Source organism: Rattus rattus, chromosome 2 (genome assembly GCF_011064425.1).
Source record: "Rattus rattus isolate New Zealand chromosome 2, Rrattus_CSIRO_v1, whole genome shotgun sequence".
NCBI lineage: Eukaryota > Metazoa > Chordata > Mammalia > Rodentia > Muridae > Rattus > Rattus rattus.
Window position 1 is genome coordinate 142,268,905 of NC_046155.1, and position 27,316 is coordinate 142,296,220.

General features: G+C 38.7%; 1 protein-coding gene across 1 annotated transcript in view; it reads left to right on the top strand.

Annotated features, from left to right (window-relative positions):
- Gabrg3 (gamma-aminobutyric acid type A receptor subunit gamma3) overlaps nt 1-27,316 on the top strand; it is a 599,492-nt gene that overhangs the window by 356,200 nt on the left and 215,976 nt on the right. Inside the window, exons 4-5 of the mRNA XM_032893505.1 lie at nt 6,380-6,600; nt 8,088-8,170. Of these exons, the coding sequence (XP_032749396.1) occupies nt 6,380-6,600; nt 8,088-8,170 (304 nt within the window). The remainder of the gene's footprint in view (nt 1-6,379; nt 6,601-8,087; nt 8,171-27,316) is intronic.

Sequence of the window (27,316 nt, forward strand, 5' to 3'; positions counted from 1 at the left end):
GTGGGCCTCAATTCAAATCAGATATTGGTTGGCTACTCCCACAAGCTTTGTGCCACTAACTGCATCAGTGTATTTTATAGGCAGGTTACTATTGTAGACTTGTATTGAAGATTTCATGGATAAATTGGTGTTTACCTTTCTCCTTAGTGCTCCAGTACCAGAAGCACTCATTAGTAAGGATGAAGGCCCTAGGTAGACACCAGGTTGACTTCAGTGTTCCATGAATTGTGTAAGTGTTGTCTTCAGCTATAGAGCCATACCATCAGATTGTGGAGAGAACCAATAGCAATAGTCTGGGTTGTTTGAGGCTTCCCATGGACTCCTTTGGCTAGGAACTCTGTCAGATGTTAACCCATTTCTGGTACTAGAAGTTTCATTTGGTGATGAGAAATGTCTGGTTGGGACTCCTGTCTTCTACATTATTTCATGATTTCATTTAGTTTGCTTTCTTATTCATATATATTTTAGAAAGCTTCTACTATATTAGGTTTCTATATGACCACTGAAATGGCCCTTAGTTTAGCTGTCTTTCCCCATATTTCCTATCTCAATTCTGTGTTCCCTCCCTTTCCCCATTTGACCCCTCCATTTTATACCCTCTCTAATTCATCCATAACTGTCTATTCAAATAGTTCTTAGCTTGTGGGTCATGAGTCCTTTATGGGTCAAACAATCCTTTTTGAACAGGGGTCACCTAAGACCACTGGAAGACAGATATTTCCATGATGTAAACTTAGTTAAATTACAGTTATGAAGTAGCAACAAAATAATTTTATCTTGGAGGTCACCAGAACATAAGGAAATGTATTAAAGGGGTTGAATCACTAAGAAGTTTGCAAACTACTAATTCTATTTTTTCCTCCAAAGGAGATCCATTTTACCCTCCTAGTCCCTTATTCTATATGTAACATCTGTGGTTATATGAATTGTAGTTTGCTTATCAATGACTTAATTGCTACCATCAGAATATATGTGAATATATGTGAATATATGCCATATTTGTCTATCTGGGTCTGGGTTACCTTACTCGATATATTTTTTCTAACTTCATTCATTTACCTATAAATTTTATGATTTTATTTTTAAACTGTTGAGTAATATCCTATTGTATAAATTCAATATATTTTATTTTAATCTATTCACCCACTGATAGACATCTTGGTTGTTTCTAATTTCAGGCTATTAAGAATACAGCATCAACGAATATGGTTGAGCAAGTGTCTGTGTAACAGGAGAAAGCATCCTTTGGGTATATGCCCAAGAGTGGTACAGATGGATCTTGAAATAGATTGATTCCCAGCTTCCTGAGGAACACTGATTTCCATACTAATTTGCACTCCTACCAACAATGGATGAGTGCTTCCCTTGCCCCATATCTTCACCAGCATAAGCTTCAGTCATTTGTTTTATTGATCTTGTCCCTTCTGACTGATGTAATATGAAATCTCAGAGTAATTTTGATTTGCATTTCCCTGCTGACTATGGATGTTGAACATTTCTTTAAGAAATTCTCAGTCATTTGAATTTCCTGTTTTGAGAATTCTCTGTTTAAATCTGTACCCAATTTTAAGCTAGGTTATTTGTTTTCTTGATGTCAAGTTGTTTATTTCTTTATATATTTTGGATATTAACCCTATACCAGATTTCTGGGTGGCAAAAATCTTTTTCCATTCCATATGCTGCCACTTTGGCAGAATGACAATGTCTTTTGCCATGCAGATTTTCAGTTTCATGAGGTCCCATTTATGTGAGTTATTTGCTTGCTTGCCTGTTTGCTTGTTTGGTTAGTTTGGTTTGGTTTGGTTTTTGAGACAGGTATTCTTTGTGTAGCCAAAACTGTCCTAGAACTTGTTTTGTACACCAGGTTGGTCTTGAACTCAGAGATTTACCTGCCTTTGTCTTTCAAGTGCCTCTACAGCAGGTGAGGTCCCATTCATTAATTGCTATTCTTAGTCTATTGGTGTTCTGTTCAGAAATTATTTTCTTGTGCCAATGAGTTTAAGACTATTCCCCACTTTGTTCGTCATCAGATTCAGTGGATCGAGCCTTATTCTTAGGTCTTTAATACATTTGGAGTTGAGTTTTGTGCTGGGTGATAAGTGTGGATTTATTTGGATAATTCTATATACAGCCATCCAGTTCTTTTTAGTTTAATTTCCTTGTTTTTAATCATTCAGGAAATGAGAGACTATATGAAAGGGAACAGCACACACACACACACACACACACACATACATACACACACACATACATACACACACACACACACACACACACACATTACTGAGTTACTTCTACTTCATACTCTGCCTTTTGTACTTCTGGGTTAGGATCAACCTGTTACACACATGCATTTTGGAGGCAGCAATCATTAATCCATAAAAACATGGTTGGAAGATGTATGGGAGACACAGAGATATTTGATAGTTTAGAATGACATTCTGTTTGCTGAGATATCACAAAATCCCTGATAAATTGTTAGTTCACATTGAATGGAGTCTTCAGGGAGTTTCCTGATCAGCTTTTTCCCCCTTGGCTGTTCAAATGCTCACATAAAACTCAGCTTCTCTGCTCTTAACTCCCCCTTCTCAGAAGGCCTGGACAGTGCTCTGTCCTGTTCTATGTTTCTAAACAGACATGACACAAAACATGTACATGCATACATATGTATGTATATATGTATGCATATATATATAATTTTTATTATATCCCTTTCGACTTCTCCTTCCTTTCTCTCCTTCCCTCTTTCCCCCACTCTCCATTTTCTATCTCCATCTCTCTCTCTTTATATGTGTGGATGTGGGCCCTTATGGGGCACAGTTTACCTGTGGAAGTCAAAAGACAACTTTCAGGAGTGCAGACTCTGTTTTACTATAGGTTCCTTGGGATCAATCTTAAATCTTCAGGCTTGCACAGCAATAACTTTTCCTGCTAGACCATTTCAACAGCCCATCTTCTTGAAAATCCACGAATGCCATGATGGATGCCCTCCATTCAAGTCTTCTTCTAATCCGAATTATGCTCCAGTCACAAGACTCTCAAATGGAAAACTCCAAAACATGAATTCCGGTGTATGTTTACAAGCTTTTGGTTTTCTATGAACAGCACATTGCCAAGGTTCATGCAAGAGGAATGACAAATGGCTTTAAAACTCATGGAATGTGGCCTATTGTTTAGCACAGCCATAATGGGTACACCTCAGTTGAGGGATAGGCTATGATCTACATGTCTTGAGGAGTTCATGATGTTATGAAGTTCTGCTCTGCTTGCTTACTTCCCTCCTAATCTAAGAATTGTATGAAAACTCTAAGGGGGCTTCTAGCCCCTCACTGGGAAGTATCTTGGGCTCTTACAGTAATAATGTTTGATCTCTTTAAGGCAATCCTGCCTGCGCAGATTAATGATTCAATCACTACCCTAGGAAAGAACTAAGAGATGTAAGATTGTCAGCTATGACCATCACCCCTAGAAAGCATTTGGAAAAATAAAATTGTTAATGAAGCTTGGTTAAGATGTTTTGCCACTGGCACTGCTGTAGACTATCTTAGGGAAGAACTGGAGGTTCAGAAAGTTCGCTCTTAATAGTTGAGCTAGGGACTTTGTGGTCAGGGAGCAAGAACAATGGCAGCACTGGCTGACATGACTCTCACTGAGGCTGGACCGGTGATGATTGGTTTCTTATATCCAATTTTGCCCTCAGCTTCCTGATATAATTTAATAAGAATTGCTGATGAGTAGATAGGTATGCGTAATGAGGATTTAAAGTAGACATGACTAATTTTTATATAAACGTTTAGATCTGTGATTCTTTTAAGATTCTTATAAGATTACTTTTAAAGTTAGATAACAAAATAATTATTCCTTTACTTGTAATCATAAATTGCTTCAGCCAGTAAGAGAAACTGGCTGAGAAGACTATCTTGCTTGCTTACACTTTGTCAATCTATAACAAATTACTTAGTTACAAATGAATGTAGGTTCTTGGGAATATTTTGTTTTCTTTACCTGTACTGTGCAGCATTATTTCTTTTAAAGGTACTGGAGAACATACTGATTTTTAAATTCATTTACTAGAAGAAAAGTAAAATGTAATCACATTGTAATTTCATACTTTTTGAAAGATTTTGCTAGGATATATAAGCCATGGGAGAAAGAATAAAGCTGTTGGAACATTGTTCTTTCCACCCATCAACTATGTGTATGTATGTATATGTCTAAAGTTTGCATGAGACTATGTTGGAACTTTGTTACATCCATCAAATCCATGTGTATGTATATATGTAAAGCTTGTGTGGGTGTTTGTTGGACTTTGTTCCATTCACCGATTGTGCATATATATGTATGTATTTGTATGTACATGTGAAATGTTCAGAGCCTGGTTGTTGGAACTTTGTTCCATTCACTCACCAGGTATTTGGTATATATGCATATTTGTATATGCACATATGTGTATGTGTGGAAAGCTTACAGCCTTCTTGATGGAGTTTTGCTCTAACCATTCAATGTGTGGATGTGTTGATGTCTGTCTGTGGATGTTTGCATGTGCATATGTGTATATGTGTGTAAATATGCATGTATGTATTTGTATGTATGAAGTTATTGAATTCTACTTTTGCTTCAACTATTCAGTGTGTATGTGTATGTGTGTATGAATTTTCTCTCTTTCCTTTTCTCACCAGCCTCAAAGATTTAAAACACTTCATAGTTTTTTTCACTGGTCACAGGAGTACCAACCCCAGTAAATTAAGCTTTATTTCCTCAAAGAAAAGTCTGCTGAGTAATTTATCTAATCACTGGCTGCTATAGGCAGTAGCTCACATCTGTATCTGGGCCAATCACTATCAGTGGCTTTAAGTATTGACCACCATATCAGCTGCCTGCCTCAGTTTAACCAACCCATAGATGCTAAAGCTGGTTATGGGTTACTGGAAGAATCCACCCTCTATCCCATTTCTCCTTCTTCTCTCTCCGTGTGTGTGTGTGTGTGTGTGTGTGTGTGTGTGTGTGTGTGTGTGTGTGTGGTATTTTGACCCTAAAACTCACTATTTTAGTTAAGATCTGTCATATTTAACTGGAAAACAAGCTCTCAGATGACCACAACTTTTCATGCTTGTAAGTGCTGCTTCTCTGAGGGCTATTAGGCCAAAGCAGTAAAGCAGTGGTAGGGAATACATTGGTTTAAAATAACACTAGCTGAACCACAGAGGCCTTCTTTACCTGGACGTTCAATCAAAAGGAGAATTACCTGGTTCACCAAGAGCTACTGAGTTCATGCTCTGTAAAAGCACCAAAATTATAATGTCTAATACATAAGGGAAACTGTGAAAGATAACAAGCTTTTGAGATCAACCCCTAAACCCACCTTTCCCCAGATCTGTGGTGACTCTCCACAGTGTGGTTGGAAAGCATCCTCTGAGACGGAGCAGGTAGAGACATTCCTAGTGTTCTTTGGTGCGTTCAGCCTTGTCCCAACACTCTAGTCATCACAGTGAAGTCATATTGGGCCTTGAACCCTGAAAGAACATCACCAACAATGAGTCATTGTATGACCCTAACCACAGTCCACCACCCACAAGCCTTCTGTGTCTTTTCATTACAGTTTTGTGTGCTTTATTTCTTGTTCCTCCTCTTCCCCTCCTCTTCTTCTTCTTCCTCCTCTTTTTTGTCCTCCTCTTCTTCCTCTTCCTTTTTCCCTTCTTTCCTTCTCTTCCTCTTCTTTTTCCTTCTCATTCCAGGTGTGTTGTTTAGGAAGACAGTTGAATAATGATGTGTTGTTTTGTGAGCTACTATTAATAAATAACCCGCCCTATCTGCACAGCATTCAGGTTTTTATTTCATTGTTTCATTTACTCTTTACACATTTAGAAAAGAGACATATTTTCCTCATTGTGTAGAACATTGGCTCAGAGTTCTCCTACTCCTTGTCATCATTTATATTTGCATTGGCTCTGCATCATACCCTGAAGTGTCTTCTGCTCTGTCTTCAACCAACACCAGGTTATATTCTTATTGCAATTTAAGCTTGGTAAAAGAATGCATCAAGATTTCATCACATTCTTTGCTGATGATATCAATTAGTGTTTGGTGGATGTGAGGGAGAAGTGAGGGGAATGATAACATGGAGGAAAACTAAACTTTTGGCAAAGACTGCAAAGTATCTTAAAATTCACCCTCCTTAAAACTCAGAAGCCTGTGTAAAAGGGATGCTTTTGTAAAAGGAGGAAAGGATTCAGGAGCTGAACAAAGGTGATCAATTCACCTACCCTGTTAACGTCTCATAGGTTTCATGTTCCCAGGCATCTGCCTGTTTCTTTTCCCAGGCTGAAAGGCTTTTCAGAGTGACCACAGATTAAGGGAAAGTATCTTTTCTCTGTTTCAGGAATACCAAATTGATATATTTTTTGCTCAAACCTGGACAGACAGTCGCCTTCGATTCAACAGCACAATGAAAATACTTACTCTGAACAGCAACATGGTGGGTTTGATATGGATACCAGACACCATCTTCCGAAACTCTAAAACAGCAGAGGCTCACTGGATCACCACACCCAACCAGCTCCTCAGAATCTGGAATGATGGGAAAATCCTTTACACATTAAGGTAAAATGCCATATAACTCTCTTTTTTTTTAAACTGCCAATTAATGAAATCCAAGATAGTATTTTCTGCTGCTATACCAACAACCCAGGAAACACAAAGGGAAATAGACTTACTTGTGGCTGGACTTACGGAAAACAAGGGACTTTTCTGTTTCAAATATTAATCTCCATGGGCTCAGGGATCCAAAGTGCTTTCATGAAACAAAAAGGACTACAGTAAAACCCAAGATGGGAAATCCCTGCGGGGCGGATGTTCTCTTCAGAGTGCTGTCTCCCACTCCTCTTTGAATGTCTCTGTGAACATCTTCAGACCTTGACTTCAAAAGAAAGTAATTCCTTTATCTAGAAAAAACATGACTCTTCTGCAAGTTAGATCATAGTAGCTAAGGAAAGAAGGACCTTAAAAAGATAGCTCCTTCGAACTCAGAACTACATGTGAAAGGTCTGTTTCCTAAAAAAAAAAAGGCAAAAGGATTAAGGACCAGGACAAAGGTGATCAGTTTACTTACCCTGATACAGGTTTCAGGTTTCTATGTACCTCCCTGTCTCTTTTCCAAGGCTGAGAGACTTTTCAGATTGACAATAAGTTAAGGGAGATCAGCTTCCTTTGACTTTTCCTTTTCCTAAGCTCCCTTAAGATTTCTTTGTAGCTTCTAAAGTTCTCCTTCATTCCGTATTCATTATAGAGATTTTAATTATGAGACATCTTGGCACTGAGGAGAAATTGTGATGCCTAGTACTAAAGTTTCCATAGCACCAGTAGACACATATCAACATCAAAATGGGAAGGTAATATCAAAGTCCAAGGGAAGTAAATTTCCAAACAGGGACCAACAGAAAGAACAATAAAGAGTCACAGCAGGGAAGTTTGGTGATGAAATGGGCTGAGAAAGATGAAATTTGCAACAGGCTTCTCATCAATCACAAAGGGCTAGGAAGGAGACTCAGAAAAGAAGCTGATCCTGAGCATAACAGTGCTGAGCCGGTCTGGTCCTAGATTATAAGAATGTCAATACACAGCAAATAGAAACTGTGTTCACATAGGACAGCTGCCACCTGCCTGGGGCAATGGAGAGAGGTGCCCGAGGAAGAAATGTCATGGAAATAAGTGGATTTGGCCTAATACCTGTGTAGACCAACATACCAGCTTCAAATGGAAGGATTTTATTAGAACAAATTGAACCAATGGCTTAGAAAACACCAGCCACTATTTTTCCTCCACCGTGACTTGGCATGCATCTCTAGGAACTGCTGGAGCTTTACTAGAACTTTTCTTTCAACATTTAAAAGCAAAACAGAATACCACAGTAAGAAAACAACCAAAGGGCCCTACTGAATTAAACAGAATGAGGGTGACACTGTGTCTTGACATGGGGTGACAATGTCCTGGAATTACTGTCCCTCAAGCCTGATGTGTGATGGCTTACCTACCTTGGAAGCCTGGGCTATGCTGTTGCTGATCTCAAATGATGCTAGTCTCTTTTGCAGGCTTACCATCAATGCGGAGTGCCAGCTGCAATTGCATAACTTCCCCATGGATGCGCATGCCTGCCCTTTGACCTTCTCTAGCTGTGAGTACATAGGGGATCTTCACTTGGATGGGAGCTTTGAGGCTGGATCTAGCTGGGCTGGGTCTGGTTTCCAGTGTTATTGTTGATGGCACTGTTACTTTTTTTTTCCGGAGCTGAGGACTGAACCCAGGGCCTCAGACTCAGAGCAAGTGCTCTACCACTGAGGAGCTAAATCCCCAACCCCGATGGCACTGTTATTAAACAACCATAAAATACCAGTAACAGATGCATCTTTGGCATCTAGACTTCATTACACATAACATTGCAGAACAACATTTTTGTTTTGTCTTCCATTTTGTGTATTTGCTTGATTGGTTTTATTTTTTGTTTATTCTTTTTGTAATTTTGATTAAGGAGAGAGTGACAGTGTTACTGATGATGTCACTGACAGATTTCAGAGGTTAATGGTACATGCATTCCACAAGGAGACCAATAATCATGAACTATGTCTATGTTTTGGGATCATTTGTCAATTTTTTTAGGTTTAATATTTGAAGATTTAGGGTTTAGTGAAGATCTTCGCCTTGAATGTACTTGTATTTCTCCTGAAACAGATGGTGATTGATTTAGACGATTCCTAACATTAAGTGCATGAGTACATGCACAAGGAAATATAAAATATCAGATTCATCTGCTAACTTACAAAGCTTTTGAGTAAAGGTCAATATGGAAATACACCCGTTTGAATGTATGGTGGTTTAGTTTAAATGTGGTAATTGCAAGTACTTCTATATGTATACATGACTCGTAGACATTTAAAAAACCTTATTGCCTTTCTTTAAAACTGGATATAAAGCATCCCTGGCAAATCTGAGAGTGTCTCAGTCCAACAGACTGTGGAATCAGGGGACACACAACTTCAGAATTGGTTCAGAGAAATCCAAGATGCAGCACAGAATTTCACTGACCTCCTCGACTTGGCCTAAAAAGTAATTTCATGTTCATAGCTGAACCTAAACTTACCATTCATTGCACTTGCTGTTTACTGTTTGGTGATGGCATAAATGGCTGGTGCCTAGCACTTGAATGCATATGTCTCCGGTGTGGTAAACTTAAACAGAGATTCCCTTTGGGAACTTATTCTCTGTATTTAAAAGTCAGGGAATGGCCAGCTCTCCTGCAGGCTTATGAGGTACTTGGGCATCTGTAGACACATTGCATGACTCCGAGTGATCTGTACAGGTAATATTTATCACTGGGCAGCTGCTTCTGCTGTTCTTTCCAATATGTCCACATGCTGTAAACGCAGCTATTGAGTGTGTAAGTCAAGTCGTTATTTTATACTACCAGGCTTTCAGTTTGTTCCTTTTTCTAACTAATCTCCTACTCAATTTTGTATTTCTTTACCAAGTTTTTAATGGCTTCTATTTTGAAAATTTTTTCAAAAATATTCATCTCTATGAGACACATTTGTACAATTAGTTGCTGACTCATTTGCTAATTTGAATTAATGTTTCCTAGGAACTCTTCTAAGAATTTCTTTATGACTTTTATTGAGGCCTTATGCTTTCTAAGCAAGCATTAAACTGAACTACACTTGCACCCGTCTTCACATCTTTGCCAATGATTCCCGGCCTGTAGTCAATGGTAATTATTGATCTCATTTGTATCACTACAGGTTAGGTGACTGGTCCAGAATTTCCTAGCTAGTGTCTGGCCTCTTTTACTCAGCAGGATGTCATTGTGAGCCACTCATGTTGGCACATTAGTTAGTAGTTCATTTTTTCTCACTTTAGAGTTTAAGCCTGAGAAGCTGGGTTGCACATATGGTGTAAACTTAAGTCTACACATTTTTGAAATTTCAGGCTTTAGAGTATACATTCCTAAGTTAGAAAAGCAGTTTTACACTCCTTCCCAGGCAAGGATGGATAGGAGTCTCCTTTTAGAAGGACTTCAAGAGACCTTCAGCTGAGGGCTTTTGCCTCTGGAATCCTATCTTCTGCCAGGGCTTGGCCTTGGTCCTGGTCATGTTCCTTGCCTGGATGGAATTCTCAGGGTCACTGAGGAAGCCAGCACAGAGGGCAGGGTCCGAGTGTTCTAGGATGTGAATGCCATTAACATTCCAGCTTCCTCTGTGAGTTTCCCTTACACCCCTTTGCTTTCAAAATCTGGTTAACTATTTTACAATATTATTTAGGGCTTCCATTCCAGAACAAGATCATCTATGTATGACGTTTGCTCTATTTCCAAAGAGAAAATAGCTTATGGAAGAAAAAAGAATCTATCTATCTATCAGTCTGTCTGTCTGTCTGTCTATCTATCTACCTACCTATCTATCTATCTATCGTCGTTCTGATACTAGTTGATAATTAGAATAAAGTACCAAGAATTGGTCTCTTACAATGTGTAAGACCAGACATAATTAATTCTGTGTCTGGTATAGAACTATTGTGGAAGATGGTTGCAGTGAAAGTAAAGGATGAGACACATAGAGGGATATATATTCATATTGATATTAAATGTTCATTATATTAATATATATTAAATGTTTAAAAACATTTTTAAAACAATGTGTGAGTGTTTTGCCTACATGTTTATCTGCGAGCCATCAGAGAACCTAGTTCCCATGATGGAGGTCAGAGGTTGTCATAATGGAGCTAGAGTCACAGATGGATGTGAGTCACACCGCAGGTCCTAAGTATTGAACTTGAGTCTTCTGCAAGAGCAGTGTTCACTCACTCTTAACCACTGAGATGTCTCTACAGCCCCTATAATCTCTTTCTAGAAAAATAATTAAAACAAAATACATAGAAATTACTATTTTAATTCTTTCCTTACAATTATTTTGAAAATAGTTTATTTCCTTATTGTTTTTTTCTTCGTTAAATATCAGCATTGCGAGAAATGTCTTCTTCTTGGTTGATTGATTAGAATCCATGACCATTATTTCTTTTGTAGTTTAATTTCCAGAAGTTGTATGTCTTTTGAAATACTTGTAGAGCTGATATGTCACAATTACAATGTGTGGGTACTCTTCAACTTATAGTTGAAAATATGTCCAGATATATGCTTTATTATCTTAAAGACACCTAGCTCACAAATATGTTGATTGCCACTAACATACTAAGCACCATAGCTCAGAAATTGAGCACTCCAGTGTCCATTTTGCACCCTTAATGATCACAAGGTACATTGGTTACTTTAGTTGCTGCTGCTGTCCAGAGTTACCAGAGAGAAATATGTGAATACAGCAGCTGGGGAAACACCCATATATACCGAACTGTATTCTAGAATTGGATGTTGCTTTCTCAGTATCCAAAGGTACAAAAAATAAGTCTAATCATCACAAGAAATATTGGGCTTTGTGTGTGTGTGTGTGTGTGTGTGTGTGTGTGTGTGTGTGTGTGTATTATGAGTATAGAGAGATGCAACAAATATGTAGAGTCAGTTCTATACTTTTTTACATGATTTCCTTTATTCACTGTTAAATTATATCAATCCTCTGTGTACTTTCATTATAATTAAAAAAAACAAATGTTATGAAAAGTCTTTTGACCAAAAATGATACACAATGGGAAAATAAGCACATAAAGAATTTACAAATAATTGAAAGTTGGTAAATGTGAGTTAAAATCAAGAAGAGCTATCGCTTTGAATGATTAAAATGGCTGAAATGCAGAGCAGTAGTAAGAAGAAACTGGACATTCTGCTGACGGGAATATAAAATGGCAGATTATAGAGAGCCATTTAGAAGTTCCTTTCAAAACTAAAACTAGATAGTGCATAGTTAGACATTGACCCCTGAGAAACATGGTATATAATCATGTAATCATGAAGACTACGTATGGATATTCATAGAGACCTACCAATGAATATTCATAAAGATATATCTATGAATATTCATGAATACCTACCTAGGGACATTCAGAACATTATTGCTTTTCTTGCCTGGAGACCAACCCTCTGTGTACCCCAAGTCTGCCTTGAATTCCAGTCTTCCTCAGCTTCTCAGTGCTGCTCATCTTGTGAGCGGCAACTGATCCCTCAGGCCTCTCAGTGCATGAGAAAATGACTCTTAGACCCTTATTCTGGACACTCAGCAATCAAAATAAGCCAGTTACTGATTTGTGCAGCAGCTCTGGTTGTACTTCCACAGAATTTAAGGTGAATGTGAAGCCTTGAAGCCCATTCGTTCATGTGTGGTCCTAAGCATGCTTGAAGTGACTGGGAAGTAAAAGCCAAGGTAGAATCATTGAGTGGGAAAGCATCCTGTAATTGAATAGAAATCTTTAATTTTATTAGGGTGATAATGCCCAGCAAAGCTTCAGTGCAATCTGTATAAAAACCCCAGATATATTTTGACCTCAAAATTGGCAAGTTAGTCCTAAAATCTTGAAGAAACCTGCAAAAACACCAAAAGGACCAAAATATTCTTGTTGAAAAAATTTATACGGCCTCATACATCTAATTTCAAAAATACTCACTGGCAACAATAACCAAGTCAGTACCTGGAGACACTGGTTAATTAACGTTTGACAAGGGTGCCAGCATAATTCAGTGGGGAAGGATGGCCTTTTCCACCAACACTATGGAGATACTGGCATGTGTATGTGCCATAGAATGAAGCTGCATTCCAAAGGCAAGCTAAGCACCTTTAGATGATAACAAGTGTGGGTCCAATGACTGTGGCTTAGCTGATGGTGGCTCATCTGGGGAGACAGAAGTACAAATAACAAAGGAAAAAATAGACAAAGCGAGTGGCGCTGTGTTGAAAAGTGTCACACCTCAAAGGACACGATCAAGATAGTGAAAGGTCAGCCTCCAGAAAAAAAAGAGTTGGTTGTATGTCATCCATCTGAAATCTCATTCAATAGGGCAGCTGCATGCCTGGAGGAAATGGCATCTGGTTAATCATCCCAGGTACACTGCTCTGTGTTATGAGAAATTTTCTAAAGGAAGGAAATACATTAACCTGTTGTTGTCTGGAAATAAAATTCCCCCCTCATAACAGTTAATTTCATATTTATCAAGGTTGTCTAATATATATATATATATATATATATATATATATGTAGTATATATATGTATACTTGAAGAAGGAGAGACACATAATGCTGGAAAGTAGCAAATGTCAGTCAGCATTCAATGTTAGCCCCCAGGAGACACATCAGGGAGTGGTGGGGATGGTGATCAACTAAATATTACAACTGTGAGGCAGTTGCTCTTCAATATTCACAGATTCCAGCTATGAGAGAATATTGCTGTGAGATTACATGTGCTAGGAATGCTAGGAATGACACCATTAATGTTTCATTAATGTGACTGCCTAAATATGAGCTGAACAAAGATGACTCAATAGACATGTTATCATGCATGGGGAAGGCTCAAGAAACCTCAAGCCTACACAAAGAACTAGGAAGAAGGAATACAGAGAAAGGGAGAAACAGTCTTCCTCAGAGAAAAGCATGCCAATTGGTTATACAATACCAAGTGGTCAGCCCTGAAAACATACAAGTAACAATATACAGAGCAGGTTGTATTTACATAGATAACAATATATGCATGTACATGTGTGTGACACACACATACATGTACAAATACATATTAAATGATAATTGATAAAAAAAGAGGCTAGGAATGTGAAAGAGCAGGGATGGATATATGGGAGAATTGACTGGAAGAAAGGGAACAGGGAAATTATATAATTAATATCAATATATGTAGCTTCAAAACCCAGTAACTTCAAAACTGGAAAAAAAAGTAAGATTAAAACTATTTTACCAAATAAGCTTAATTTTAAAATGGCATTATATTCTGAGGTTTTCTATGCTTTCAGTATTTTTTAAAACTGGCAATAAATGTAGGAATATTCAATGTAACATTTCAAGCTTGAGAAACAGGATCATTCCATGCTCTCTGCCGATCAGTCACTTTCAGTTCACTCTTGGAGATGTATCATGGCCTCCTAACTTCTACCTTCTCATGTTCAGATTCATGTTTCTTATTCTTTCACAATATCTCTTAGGCCAGTGCTACCCCTTAAAGATAAACTGCAAGCCATAGTTTTGCTTTGAGATTGTACAAGTTAGAGACAAGTGAAGTCAGTTTTAGCACTACATTTTATTCAACTCACCTACATAAAATATTATCATTTTGATGTGGAATTAGCATGAAAATATTGATATATTTTAATATATGAGGACAAGATATATTATTAAGAAATCTTGGAAATCAGGTCTTTGAACCACTAATCCACACCCTCCTCCCTAAAAGGGTTATCCAGAAATGAGAGATGAACTGACTCATTACTGCACAGTGAAGTCATGTCCCCACATCAACTAGCAATATTTCAGTTCTGTAGCTTATGCTTGGCTCAGGCTGCCATGTGGTGAGTGAACAGTTTGAGATGGATGCAACTGTCACCAAATAAGTCATGTAATTTCAAATCTATTTATTTTAACATCAGTTCTTAGTTCTAAGTTTTCCGCATTCCTCGCTGGATTTTGCCATTGCTCAGAGTCTTGTGATGTTCAGATTGTTCTTGACTAACTTTAAAGCAATTCACATAAACCCACATAAAGGTTCATGTACATAAATGTGGTTCATATAAGCCTCATCCACCTGCAGAAAGCCTTGTGAGTCTATTTGCTCAGTTTTCCTATCCTATTTCACTAGTGCAACTCAGGATAATAGAATGAAGGTAATGTGTTCAAGGCAGATCCATGGAACAGTGCTCTTGTATCATGGCAAATGAGATATTTTACTATGCATGATAGTTAGAAACTAAACAAAGATACCCCTTAGTATCCATAGAGACTTGCTTAGAGACCCTCTCCCCAGGAACTCAAACTCTGTGCTGCTCAAACCTCCCATATAAAATGTCACAGGAGTGGCGTATCAGCATTGCACATCACTCCTCATTCCTTGAGTTGTCTCTAGATCCCTTGTCTTTACTAGTGTTGTCACTGCTCTCTGTGATAAAATGCCTGACAGCAAAAGCAATGCAAAGAAGGGAGCCTTTATTTCAGCTGTGGTTTGAGGCTGCAGACTGTTATGGAAGGTAAGTCCTAGGAGCAGAGATGAGGGGAGTGTTCACGTTGCATCTACAGACACAATGCAAGGAGATGATGGTTCATGCTTCTCCTCAGTCCATTGAATGGCACTACTCACATTCAAGATAGGTCATCTCCCTACCTTAGTACATTCCTTGGAAATAAAGCCATACCCAGAGGCTTCTCTCCAAGCTTATTCTAAATCCTGTATAGTTGGCCATCAAAGTTAACCAACACAAGTACCCTTTGCCAAATTTGACACCCAAATATTACTTTTAAACTATTATCTTCTATTATTTGATCCTGTATGCTAGTAACCATCTTAAATGCAAAATACATTCAATCCTATTTCAAAGTATCTAAAGCCCTTAACACTTCCAATAGTGTTTGAAAGTCCAAAGTCTCTTCTGTGGCACCCAGGAATATAACCCTGAGCTCTGATAAAAGAAAAAGTTACATACTTCCGTAAACTGATGTCACAGAGTCAAAATTTACAGGCCTAATAGAGGGGGACATAGTAAAGGAACGGTCAGTCAAAAGCAATATTATAATACAGCAGGAAAACCACCAAACACTACAGCTTCATGCCTGACATCTGGAATTACAACAGGCTTGGGCAGTTGCTATTGTCTTTTTTTCTTTTTCTTTCTTTCTTTCTTTCTTTCTTTCTTTCTTTCTTTCTTTCTCTTTCTTCCTTCCTTTCTTTCTTTCTTTCTCTTTCTTCCTTCCTTTCTTTCTTCCTTCCTTTCTTTCCTTTCTTTCTTTCTTTCTTTCTTTCTTTCTTTCTTTCCAGTTGAGAGTACTTGTAAACATCTCAACTTTCATAGATTCATGCAATATCATCAAGTTTCTTCTTGCAGGAATCAAACTGTGCCACACATTGGCTGGACCTAGAGGTTTTCTGGAAGCTTGGAGAAAAGCTTCCGTGCCCTATAACTCTTGCACCTTTCATGCTTGTGAGCCAGTTACTATGTGAATAATGTTGCCATGTTCACATCTCTTCATGGCTCTGTGAGAAATGTTAACTTGGGAAATGCTTCTCAAGTCATCTCAGAGGGTTTGTGGCCTAAAGTAAGTTCTTAGTACCCAGTGAGGTAGGCTATCAGACAGATTGTTCTTCCCAAAAAGTGGGGTCTTCCTCCCATGCATGCTGACCTGGGAAAGAGAACAAGTGATCTTGGAGAACTCTTCCTCTACAGTAGAGGAATTAACTATGAAATAGCCAATGACACCTCATGCTATCAGATGCTCTCTATCCTGGAAAGTAAATGCTCACGTAAGAAGAAAGACATACATTCCTTCCATGAAGTAGACTGTCTTTCAGCAGGGTGATCACCAGAATCAGAGACTGACAGACAATTAGACTCCAAAGACCCAGTAACAGGGAAATCTGTTTGAATTCTTGAGTCCATTTGCATTGTGGCAGCAGGTGAAATATTTGAGCACATTTTAGAACCATGGTAGATTCTGATGCCCTGTGCATGAGAACAAAGATGCTACCTAGGTTTCCAATTAAAAGTCAGACTAATCCAACCTGAACTGTGGGAGACATAACCGCAGCCATCATCTGTTTGTCTGCCTCACTCAAAATTTGTTTTCTGGTCCTCCCTGATCTCTTTCTGTTCCCACCATGCCATCCTTTCATATGTGCATGCGTATCTGATATGTCATTTCAGCTTCAGTGAATTGACATGCTTGTGGCATGGCTGACGGCTGAGAACTCTAATGCCTGTACATCCTCTTAGACAGGCACATGAGCCTTGTTGGTTAAAATGGCAACTGCGCACCCATTGTGAAGGGCTTAGTGAAGGTTGGATGTTTTCTCTATCGTACAAGAACTTCCCGTGTAGTCCATTATAGCTATATAGTCCCTTGGGAAAATCCAACTATAGCATAGAAGCTGTCAGTGTCAGTCACTCCTTTGTCACTCACCCCTTACGTGTGGAACAGATCCTACATTGTTGTCTACTGTAGGAGCCTGTAAGGACTATCTCTCACTCAAGTTCCTGCCATCATGATTTAACTTACTGTCTTCTGCCCTCTAATAGGAGAGGGACATTAAAGGGATTTTGACTGGTGACAAAAATTTCCCGACTTAAAGTACCAGTAGTGTGTGCTCAAATTAGGGATGCTAAAATCTCACTCTTTCCTCTTTGTCACTGTTACCCCTCCATCCATGTAGTATGATTGAGAAAGAGAAGTTTTGCCTGTGACATCAACTACAGAGCAGAGCTGTGGTTGGCATTCTGTTCTCCCTAGACGTGATGATCAGAAAGAAACACTGGGTCATGCCATTACTAAGATATTTGATCCATCAGCATCAAATATCAGAATTAGCTGAGTCAGAAAACATTCATGTTTCTCATGTTCATAAAGCGAGATCTAAAGTCCATTTTCAAAACTCACCCATATCTTCAGCTGGCAGCAAAAGCCACAATTCTTAAAAGTTCCTTGAATTACAGACACCTTGAGCTTTTCTTCCTGCCAATTACAAACTGAGTACTGAGAACTCCTGGGGAAATAGGCGAAAACAAGTTGCTTGTCTCTCTTACACTTTTCAGAGTTTTGGTGGCCTTTGAAAAACTTTAAAAAACAGACACTGAGCAATATACGATTTCCTGTTTAGCGAGAGGCTTGGAGAGAGTGGATGGCTGAGGGAGAGAACAATTTAGTTCATGTGCCTAGAGGACCCTTAAGCCTCTGGATAGGAAGCTGCTCAGGAGTCCCTCGGAGCACTGACTGTTTGTACCAGTGCTTTCGTTCTGTTTTTATGTGTGCCTTTCCAGAAAAAAGTTACTCAGTGTGATAGAAAAGGAACGCATGGAGAGGTTGGACCACAGGTTAGATTACAAATTGAAACATGGCTTTGCCTTTCTAATCCTTTATAGGTTTTGTTCTTTATTCCTTGTTCCTTTTACTTTATCCAAAATCTTAACAGGAAATGTGAAGTAAAAATGGATAATCTCCCACTACATGGTGCTTTTTTCTGGGTTTTCTGTACATAATGTATGTATTTTCTAAAATACAATGAAACTTCCTCTAAAATAAAGGTGGAACCAGAAGAGTGCCAGGGGACCTAAAAATAAAATCAGTGCTCTTAGAAACAAAGCCCTCAGTTTCTGTCTATATGTAACCTCTAGAAAGTTCTAGAAACAACTTGTCCCACACAATCTCATAATCATCAGTCACTTCATTCTCACAAATTACCCTGGTGGCTGAAATTTTGTTCCTGGAGACATGAGGCTATCTGGGTACATTAACTTTGGCCAAAGTCAGTGCTGGGGCCTAAATGCAACAGAATAGCACACTGTTAAAACGGCCCCTGATGATGATGGTCACAACTGTTGGTATTGTTGGGGGAGGATTATAGAAGCAAAATGAAATTCATCTATAAAATATGCATACATTTCACAGGGCACAGCTCTACTCTAGTAAGTTATCTTTTTGTTGAAAATTCTAAAATATATACTATCATTTTATGCTTGATATCTGAGTCATTTGTAACACTGTTCAAGCTGGAGAAATCATTAGAAAAATACGGCTGCTATTGCAATGATGTCAGAGATGTCTGAGAAAGTTGGCTGGCTTTCAACATTTTCAAAGTAATTAACTGGGGAAAGAAGTAATTGTTAGTAAATCTCAAAGTTAGCATGTGTGGCCTGGCTGCTGCCTTGAAGCAGACTCTTTGATTGTGTCCTGCTCTTCTGACTGGCTGATTTGATCCCAGAATAGTGCCACTCAGTAGTTAGAGAGCAATACCAGTCCTTACTTCTCCACATGCATTTCCTATCAATCTGCAAGAAAACAGCCTGATGCATCCCGTAACAGATGCAGAAGCTGAGCTTGTGGACAGAAAGTGAACCTGCTACCAGATCACAGAGCTCATATGTGGTGGAGAATCACTGTGGTCTGTTCCTGCTTCCCTAAGTTCACCATTTCCTTTATTATGCCAGCCTTTATGTCAGGGCACACATTAGATAAGGTGAACCAATGCCAAGGCCGATGATCTCATCTTAGGGCTTTCTAGAATATGCTCTGCCATCTCCACTCTTACTCTCACCAGTCTCTCCTTTAGGAACGAACACAAAAGGACAACTATGCAGGGATGGTCACCACTACTGCTATCTTCCTTCTTGATATAGAAAGGAAACTAGAGAAGGAGCTTCAGATTCCTGGGACTTCATAAAGAACTGTCCTATCTTTCCTGAAAGATAGAAAGAGACCAATTCCCCATCAAAGCAGTGTGACCATTTGTTGTTACTGCTACTGTTATTGTTGCAAAAAAATTATCAAGTTATCTTTCTTGGAGTTTCTCCTTCTGTGTAGTCCTTGCTTCCGTAAATAAGGAGGTAGGTGGTTGTCCCTTCGTCCCTTATTCATAAGGTACTAACTGAACCAGTGGGCTTTGGGCAACACAGTGCTCCTGCCTCACTGGCAATTACATCATGGTGGTCTGTACTCTTGAGTTGTACACGTTTGTCTGCTCAGTACTGAAAATCTACTTTAGTAGAAGTCAAGAACAGTGCCAAGATGATAAGCAAGGTGACATATAGCAGGCATAATCACAAATTACCTTAAACATAGTTTCTTTTCTTTTTTTTCAAGAACTTCTTATTTGTTTTTGACATTCCAGTTTAGTTACATTTCTTCTTTCCCTTTCCTCCTTCCAAATACTCGATGTGCCCTTCCCCACCCTCCTTCAAATTCGTGGTCTGTTTTTTCATTGTCATTGCACATATGTATTTGTACATGCATATACATTCCTAAATGTAGCTTTTTCAATCCATATAATGTTATTTGTATGTATATTTTCAGAGCTGATTAGTTAGCACTGAACACTCGATGAATGTGCTCTTTTCTAGAAATAACCACTTCTCCTGTTTTCAGCTTTACTCAGCTGCCTGTAGCTCTTTGTCTCATGTTGAGGCCTCATAGACTTTTGTCCATTCAGTTTGGTATGCTCTTTGCTGTCATGCTTGTTCAGCTCATATCTGGGCAGTCATTGGTAGGGATTTGTGGGTATTGATTTTGATGTTACTAGGAAACAGAGTCTTACAACTAACTTCCTGATCCTTACATTCTTTCTTGCCTCTCTATCACACTATTCTCCAAATCTTTGTTGTAGGGACAGTTTTATAGATGTATACATTGGGAGTGAGCTTCCCAACTCTGCATAGTGATTGGTTGTGATTTTCTCTAATGTTCTCCAAATGTTGCAGAGAAAAGTTTTCTTGATGAGGGGTGAAAATTACACTTATCTGTGGGTAGGAGGACTAATGTTTATAAATTATTTTTAGGAATTATGCTGGCTTAGGTTTCCAGTACCAGGTATAGTATCTATTGTTGATTGGACCTGAAGTTCAATCAGAGAATTGTTGGTTATTGCCAACAATTAGAGGTACTCCTGTACCTCTAGGGTTATTCTACACAGGGGTTGTTGATGTGCTTCACGAGTATCATAGTTGAGTAGAACTGTTGGTTGCCTCCTGTCTTTAAGACTTGTTTGATGCTTTCTGGTACCACGAAAGAAGTCCTCAGGGAGGGGGCATTCAGTTAAGTTCCCGTTCCTATCTCTTGGTGGGAGTAACCAAGTGTAATAGAAATAGGCTGTATGGTTTTGGGAGTCTCTAAGACAGGCCTGGATAACAAACAACTCCTCCTCCTCCTTCTCCTCCTCCTCCTCCCCTTCCTTCCTTCCTTCCTTCCTTCCTTCCTTCCTTTCTTTCTTTCTTTCTTTCTTTCTTTCTTTCTTTCTTTCTTTCTCTTTCATAGCCCCTCTTCATCTTCTTCTTTTCCCCGCTTCCCCCAGTAAACCACTTCCTATGTCTAGATAAGAGCTGTCTTGTAGCAACCTCCATTTGAATCCAAGTAATGGCACCAAATGTTGTGTTAGAAGGCAGCTCATATCTAGACAGATCACACCAGGCCAGCACAACTCCATGGAAGAGGATTATTGGGGGAATTGGGGAAGAGAAGAGGAAGAAGAGGGTGACAAGAAGAAGGGACAAGAGGTCTGGAATCTCTGCCTTTTATTTGGACTATGATGTAATCACATGCACTACCACACACAAGTAAGGCAGCTGGTAGGTGAAGTGAACACTAGGAATGTGTGGCAGTTGCTATGGCAACAGACATGCAGGTTCTTGTCATCTAGGAGTGACATCATTGCTGGATTTAGAAGCTGTAGGCAGCTTCTGATGCCAACAAACCTGGTAAATTTTGGTAACAGTCTTCTGTGTTTTGGCACCACGAGAGCTACAGGATTGATGGAGTCATGAGGAAATGTTAAGGCTTTGAACCATAGGACAAGGTTGAATAACTGAAAACAGACAAGGAGGCCATTAGTAAAGGTGTAACCTCTTGAGACCCAAGAATATTAGAGATGCCCACACCATGAGATGACTACCAAGGACTCTGGGAGGCATGTCATAGACAGCACAAGCCTACATGACAAGCTGTGTATGCTGCAGGTTGCCTAGCTGAAGCACTGGAGTTGCTCAAGCCTTTTGGGAGCCAAAAGAAAATTAGTTAATCCAGTTTCTACTGTTGGGCTTTGGTTTTGCTTTCCTTGGATAGTGACTCTGTCTTCCCTCTTAGAATAAGTAATATGGAAATTATTTTGGATTTTACAGGAGCTCATAGTTGGAAGACTTTTGACTTTTTTAAAAGAGATGTTAGATATTTTAAAGAAACTAAAGTTTTAAAGTGTTCGAGTTTTCCTTTTTAAAGATTAAGGGTCTTTTAAAAGTTATATTGTATTTTATATTGGGATATTGATACTATCATGAAATATTGGGGATAACTCAGAAAGGAAATGTAATTGGCTTAATAGTGATGTTTGTGTTCCAAGTTGACAATGGGTCAATTGTGCTGCTAATATTTTTCAACTTGACACAAACTTTAATCTCCTTTCTTAAAGGTCTAATTGCTTAATGCCATTACCTTATCTGACAGTTCACAGTTAGATATGGAAACAAGACAGGAATATTTACCAAGAGCTTTGTTTTCTATACATCAGAAGAAGCTGCCATAGCACTAGCCCACTCCTGAGTTGATGTACCTGACATGGCAGGTTGCAAAGGCTACAGAGAACAAAAGACCCTGCTACCTTCCCTGGAGTTACATACTAGGGATTTTGATGAATTATGAATGCCTCAGATGAACAGGTGTTTTGCTGTCAATTTACCAGCATGAGACAATGTAAATGAGAAATCTGTAAACTAAATCATGTCCCCTACTGGGTGTTGCACTCCTATTATAACAGGGAAGAGTGCCTGTCAGTATATTTTGATTATAAATGGTTAAATTTTTTTGGTACACTTAGTCAATATTTCAGGAAAGGTTTTTTTTTTTTATGTTGCTTTGTAGAGATCAGAAAGTCTGTCCTGGGTTCTTAAACACATTCACAGTAGGTGCGTAATAGCTATTTATTATGTGTAGGTGGCTACCCAAGACACAACACTTGTATTAATAGCTTGAGAAGATATACTCACTCAGTGTCTCATTTTGGAGAATGACAGTTTCTAAGCATGTAGCTAGCTGCTTAAGAGAACACAGTTCATTATCCATGTAGCATTCTTACACCCTCAAGTAAAGGGAAGAAAACCACTAAATAAGAAAAGGCAATTGAACTCTGTGTGTGTGTGTGTGTGTGTGTGTGTGTGTGTGTGTGTGTGTGTGTGTGTGTGTGTGTGTTTGGCTATCGTTATGTGAGGACAAAGTCCCAGTAATTTAGGTATGACATTTTGTTAGTGAGTATGCAGGGACCTAGTGAGATGTGTAAAAATGCCTCCTGTACCCGTCCTCTTACTTTTAGACACTTTGTCTTTCTTTAGTGATTGGAGTGTGGTTTGTCTTTCTTTGATGATTGAAGTCTGGAAGGGACAAATGACTGTAATCATTTTCAATCCCTTTCCTGGAGTCATGCCAGCAAACCCAATATTTTGAGAATACTAAGCAATACTTTGCGAATGGTGCACAGACTTGGAACTTGAACAAAAAGAAAGGAAATGGAGATAGGGATCACTTCCTCTTAGGGTCTCCTAAGCGTGTCCAGTGGAGTGTTTCTAGAAACACTAATGAGTGCAGGGTCCTAGGCCATCGTCTTATGGATAATGCTGATCTATTCTACAACAGCAAGGAACAGCATGGGTCTTCTCAAGTTATTAGATCTGATCACTCTTGTGTGAGCACATGCAGAATAAGGAGGCCTTAGGGCCTCATTTAGATGAAGAATGTCTCTAAAATTCTTAATATTTAGCAAGATGAATTGATGAAATGTATTCATTCTTGTAGCTGTTGTATAGACTGTGGAGGTCCAAGAAAATTGTATCATTATGTATCTAATGGAGTTCATTTCCTCACCCACTCTTTCTAAAGGAGGTTCACTGAGAAGTTACACTGCTTCCATCAAATGAATCTATCATATGTGAGAGAGATGGGAAGACAAAAGGAAAAAAGTTTCATTGTAATGAAAAGTTAACATTGGACAGAAATTATTATCTGAAAAAAATCTCTCAATAATACTGTTAATTAATACTGTTAATCTTTTTTTAATGTGGGATAAAAACATTGATAAATTCATAAATCAATTCTAGAAATAAGAAAGTAGAGCATTTAATTAAATGACAAAACTGAAACCCAGGTAATGATGGTAAAATTGGGAGTCTGAACTCTGCAGCCTGCTCCATGCATTGGATCTGGACCACTAAGCCTTGGTTTGCAGAGTTCTGACTAACCAGAGAGCTACCAGTTCTGTTTCTCTTCTCTGAATTCCAGGAATCCTACAAAGTCAATGACTTAAGAATACACTATCTTGTGTAGGGGTGTTGGTTGGTGGTGCAGGCCTTTAATTCCAGCAGTCAGGTAGCAGAGGCAGGTGACACTGTGAGTTTGGGAGCAGCCTGGTCTACAGTGAGTTCCATGACACCTAGGAACACAGAGAATCCATCAAAACTTCCAGCCAGGACCACAACCTGGAAAGTGGGGCAGGGTTGCATGGGAGGAGATAGAGAGAGGCACATTGCCACACACACTGGCAAGATTCTTGAGTAGAACAGGGATGATGACTTCCTAGCTGACAGTGAGGGAGACTTCGTGTCTGTCAGCCTCCATGCTGCCCTGGATTGCCTCTCCTGTTAACCTTTGTAATGGTATTTAATTTTAATTAAAAAATTTAATTAATTTTTATTAATTAAGTTTGTTCTTTGGCAAGTTCAGACATAAATATAAGACATTATAATCACTCCCATTCCAACACCTTCTATCATCTCTCTCCCAACCCTTTAATCCTGCTCCCCCAGACAAGTCTTTTCCCCATATTCACAAATTTTTGTTTTGCTTTGTAATCCACTCAGTTTAACCAGAGATATCAATGAGAACATAGGTATGAAACTACCCAAAGGAGACTGGGGATTCACCAATAAGTACACTTCTGAAAATACTTTTTCTCCTTCCCCTAGAATCTTTCAGGAGCCAATACATCAGCGGAGATGGTAAGGCCCCATGGGCAGCCCTGCTACCTATTACTGGTTGTTGACACCTGTAGTTTTGTGTATATAGTGTAGAAAAACCACAGCTGCTGTGCATTCATGATTGCTATGGGTGTGTCATGCTCAGAAGCATTTGGCCACTATCTTTCTCCCTGTTTTCTGGCTTTTACACCTTCTGTGATAGTTCCTGAGTTTTATAAACACTATAGTTATATCTGAGCAGAAAACTGTCCCCTGTCCAAAACACTCAGCAGCAAAGAGCATCTGAATTTAATGCTATTGTAAAGAGAAGCCAATATAAGACTGTGTGTAGCATTTGTCCACAGGATAAATATAGATGTTCAGAAGGTATTATGTTTATTCAGCTAATGAATAGTACTTAGTTTCCCCTTAAGGCCTATGGTATCCCCAGCCATGAGTTCCTGACCAGGTTTACAGTACCAGGCATAAAATAGCCCCTGTAGTGTGGAACTCAAACCCAGTCAGAGAACACTAATTACGTCTATAATAATTCTGGCAATATTGCACCAGTAACAATATTTTGCCCGGTGACATGATATTGTAGTTCTTAAGGTTCACAGCTGGGTAAATCACTAATGCCTGTTCCTTCCCTGAAGTCTAAGTAAAGCTTTCTGGTATTATAAAAGCTGGCTTGTAGGAAGAAGTTTCCAGCTTAGTTTCTACTGTTTGCTCTGTATCTTGCAAGCAAGGTGCCTTCAACAATAGGGTCTTATCAACTAGGTCTTATCAACAAAGAAGGAATCAGTGGAGTTTTGCTTAGGGTTTTATGTTTTTACCATCAGTCATATCTTTATATACTTTCCCATCACAATAAAATGAACTATTTTATGATAGAATTGAAATGCTATCATATAAATAAATTTCTGACTGTGCCCTTTGGCCTCATTCCTTTCCTCATCATTTCTTAGCATTAGCTTATCTTGAACTCCTTTCTAAATGTTTACACTATATACATACACACACACACACACACACACACACACACAGAGAGAGAGAGAGAGAGAGAGAAAGAGAGAGAGACAGACAGACAGAGAGACAGAGACAGACAGAAACAGAGAAACATACACATTTAATTTATATTTGTAATAAGCTTACAAGTTAGTATATTTCTACATATTTTAATGTGACTTTTTGTTTGTGAATAGACTATAGCTCTCTTCATGAACACTAGAAGAGGGCATCAGATCCCATTACAGATGATTGTGAGCTACCATGTGGTTGCTGGGATTTTAACTCAGGACTTCTGGAAGAGCAGTCAGTGCTCTTAACCACTGAGCCATCACTCCAGCCCCATGTGACTTTTTGTTAACCTTCCTCTTATCTATCTGTTTGTCTACTCCCATCCCTTCTTATTGTCTTATTTACTATTAAATGGAGTCATTTTTAGATATGGATTTATTGATTCATTTAAATGATAAAGTTCTATCTAAATAATGTATTTTAATAAAAATAGGTATAGTATTAAAGCTGGTTAAAACAATGACAGTGACTTTTTTGCAGATGTCTCTAATGTTGGCTTAATGAAGGGTAAATATATTTCATATCTATGTCTATATTCAATCTGATAAGCAAATTTTGTTGAACTAAAACAGGCCTGAAATGAAAAGTTTTCAAATAGTTATTGTTAGTTTTTCTTGATATCATAGCAATCATAACTAAGAGCCCCTCACTGTACTAAACTTGAGGCTTTATCAAGGAAGAACTCATACACTCTGTCCTTACCATTTGCTTGTCAATTTCAAACTTGAAGTATAGCTTTTACACAGGCTTTGTTTCCTATCATCCAGCTGTCCTTTGGAAAAACACAGGTCCATAGAGTTATTCAGATCATGCAAAAGTTAACACACTGTCCTGACGCTACATTTGTTAACATTCCTTGACAATTTTGTTAAAGATTTTAAGAGTTGGGAACCAGTTAGGAAGCCTCCTAATGGTAGGTTTCTTTATGAATGTCCAAATGTGTTTGGAATCTTCAATTTTTGTATTGGTAAAGCTATTCTCTTCATATATTGTCACATTCCATTTTTGTTACATAAAGTGGCTGCCCCTATCTAGAAATGATCGTGGGATATTGCTCCTACAAGTAAAAGTGCCATTTCGGGGGCAAGGCATTTTCTTTTGGGTCCTTGAATTTCAGGCCTGTGCTGTTGAAATAGCCACTTGAGACTGAACAACATAGACAGACCATTTTCACTCTGGATGTTGAGAATACAAAGTTAAGGATTGGTACTGTGTAAGAAAAGAAGGCAAAAGGTGAAACAGCAAGAGACTAAGCTTGTGCCCCTTCATCATGGACACCACCCACTGCTGGGTGCAGAAAGCTTGCACCCTCAAACTCTTTTATCATGCACATCACTCCTGCCTGGTAGACACCTTGCTGGGTCCAGCACCTCTCACCACATCTCACCACCTAACGATGTCACACTGGAAATAGTCTCCAAAATATACTGTGGGGGATACACTTAATGTGAAGCAGACATTGTTCTTTTTCTCTAATATTTTTGACAAAGCTCTTCAAAGAGACACAGTTTTGGGGAGTGTGTGTCTTTTTCCAAATTCTTGGAAATATTATCTGGCTGAACATATACAGAGTCAGGATGATAAAGGGAATATATAGGATGAAGAGCTAATGTTGGCCTCTG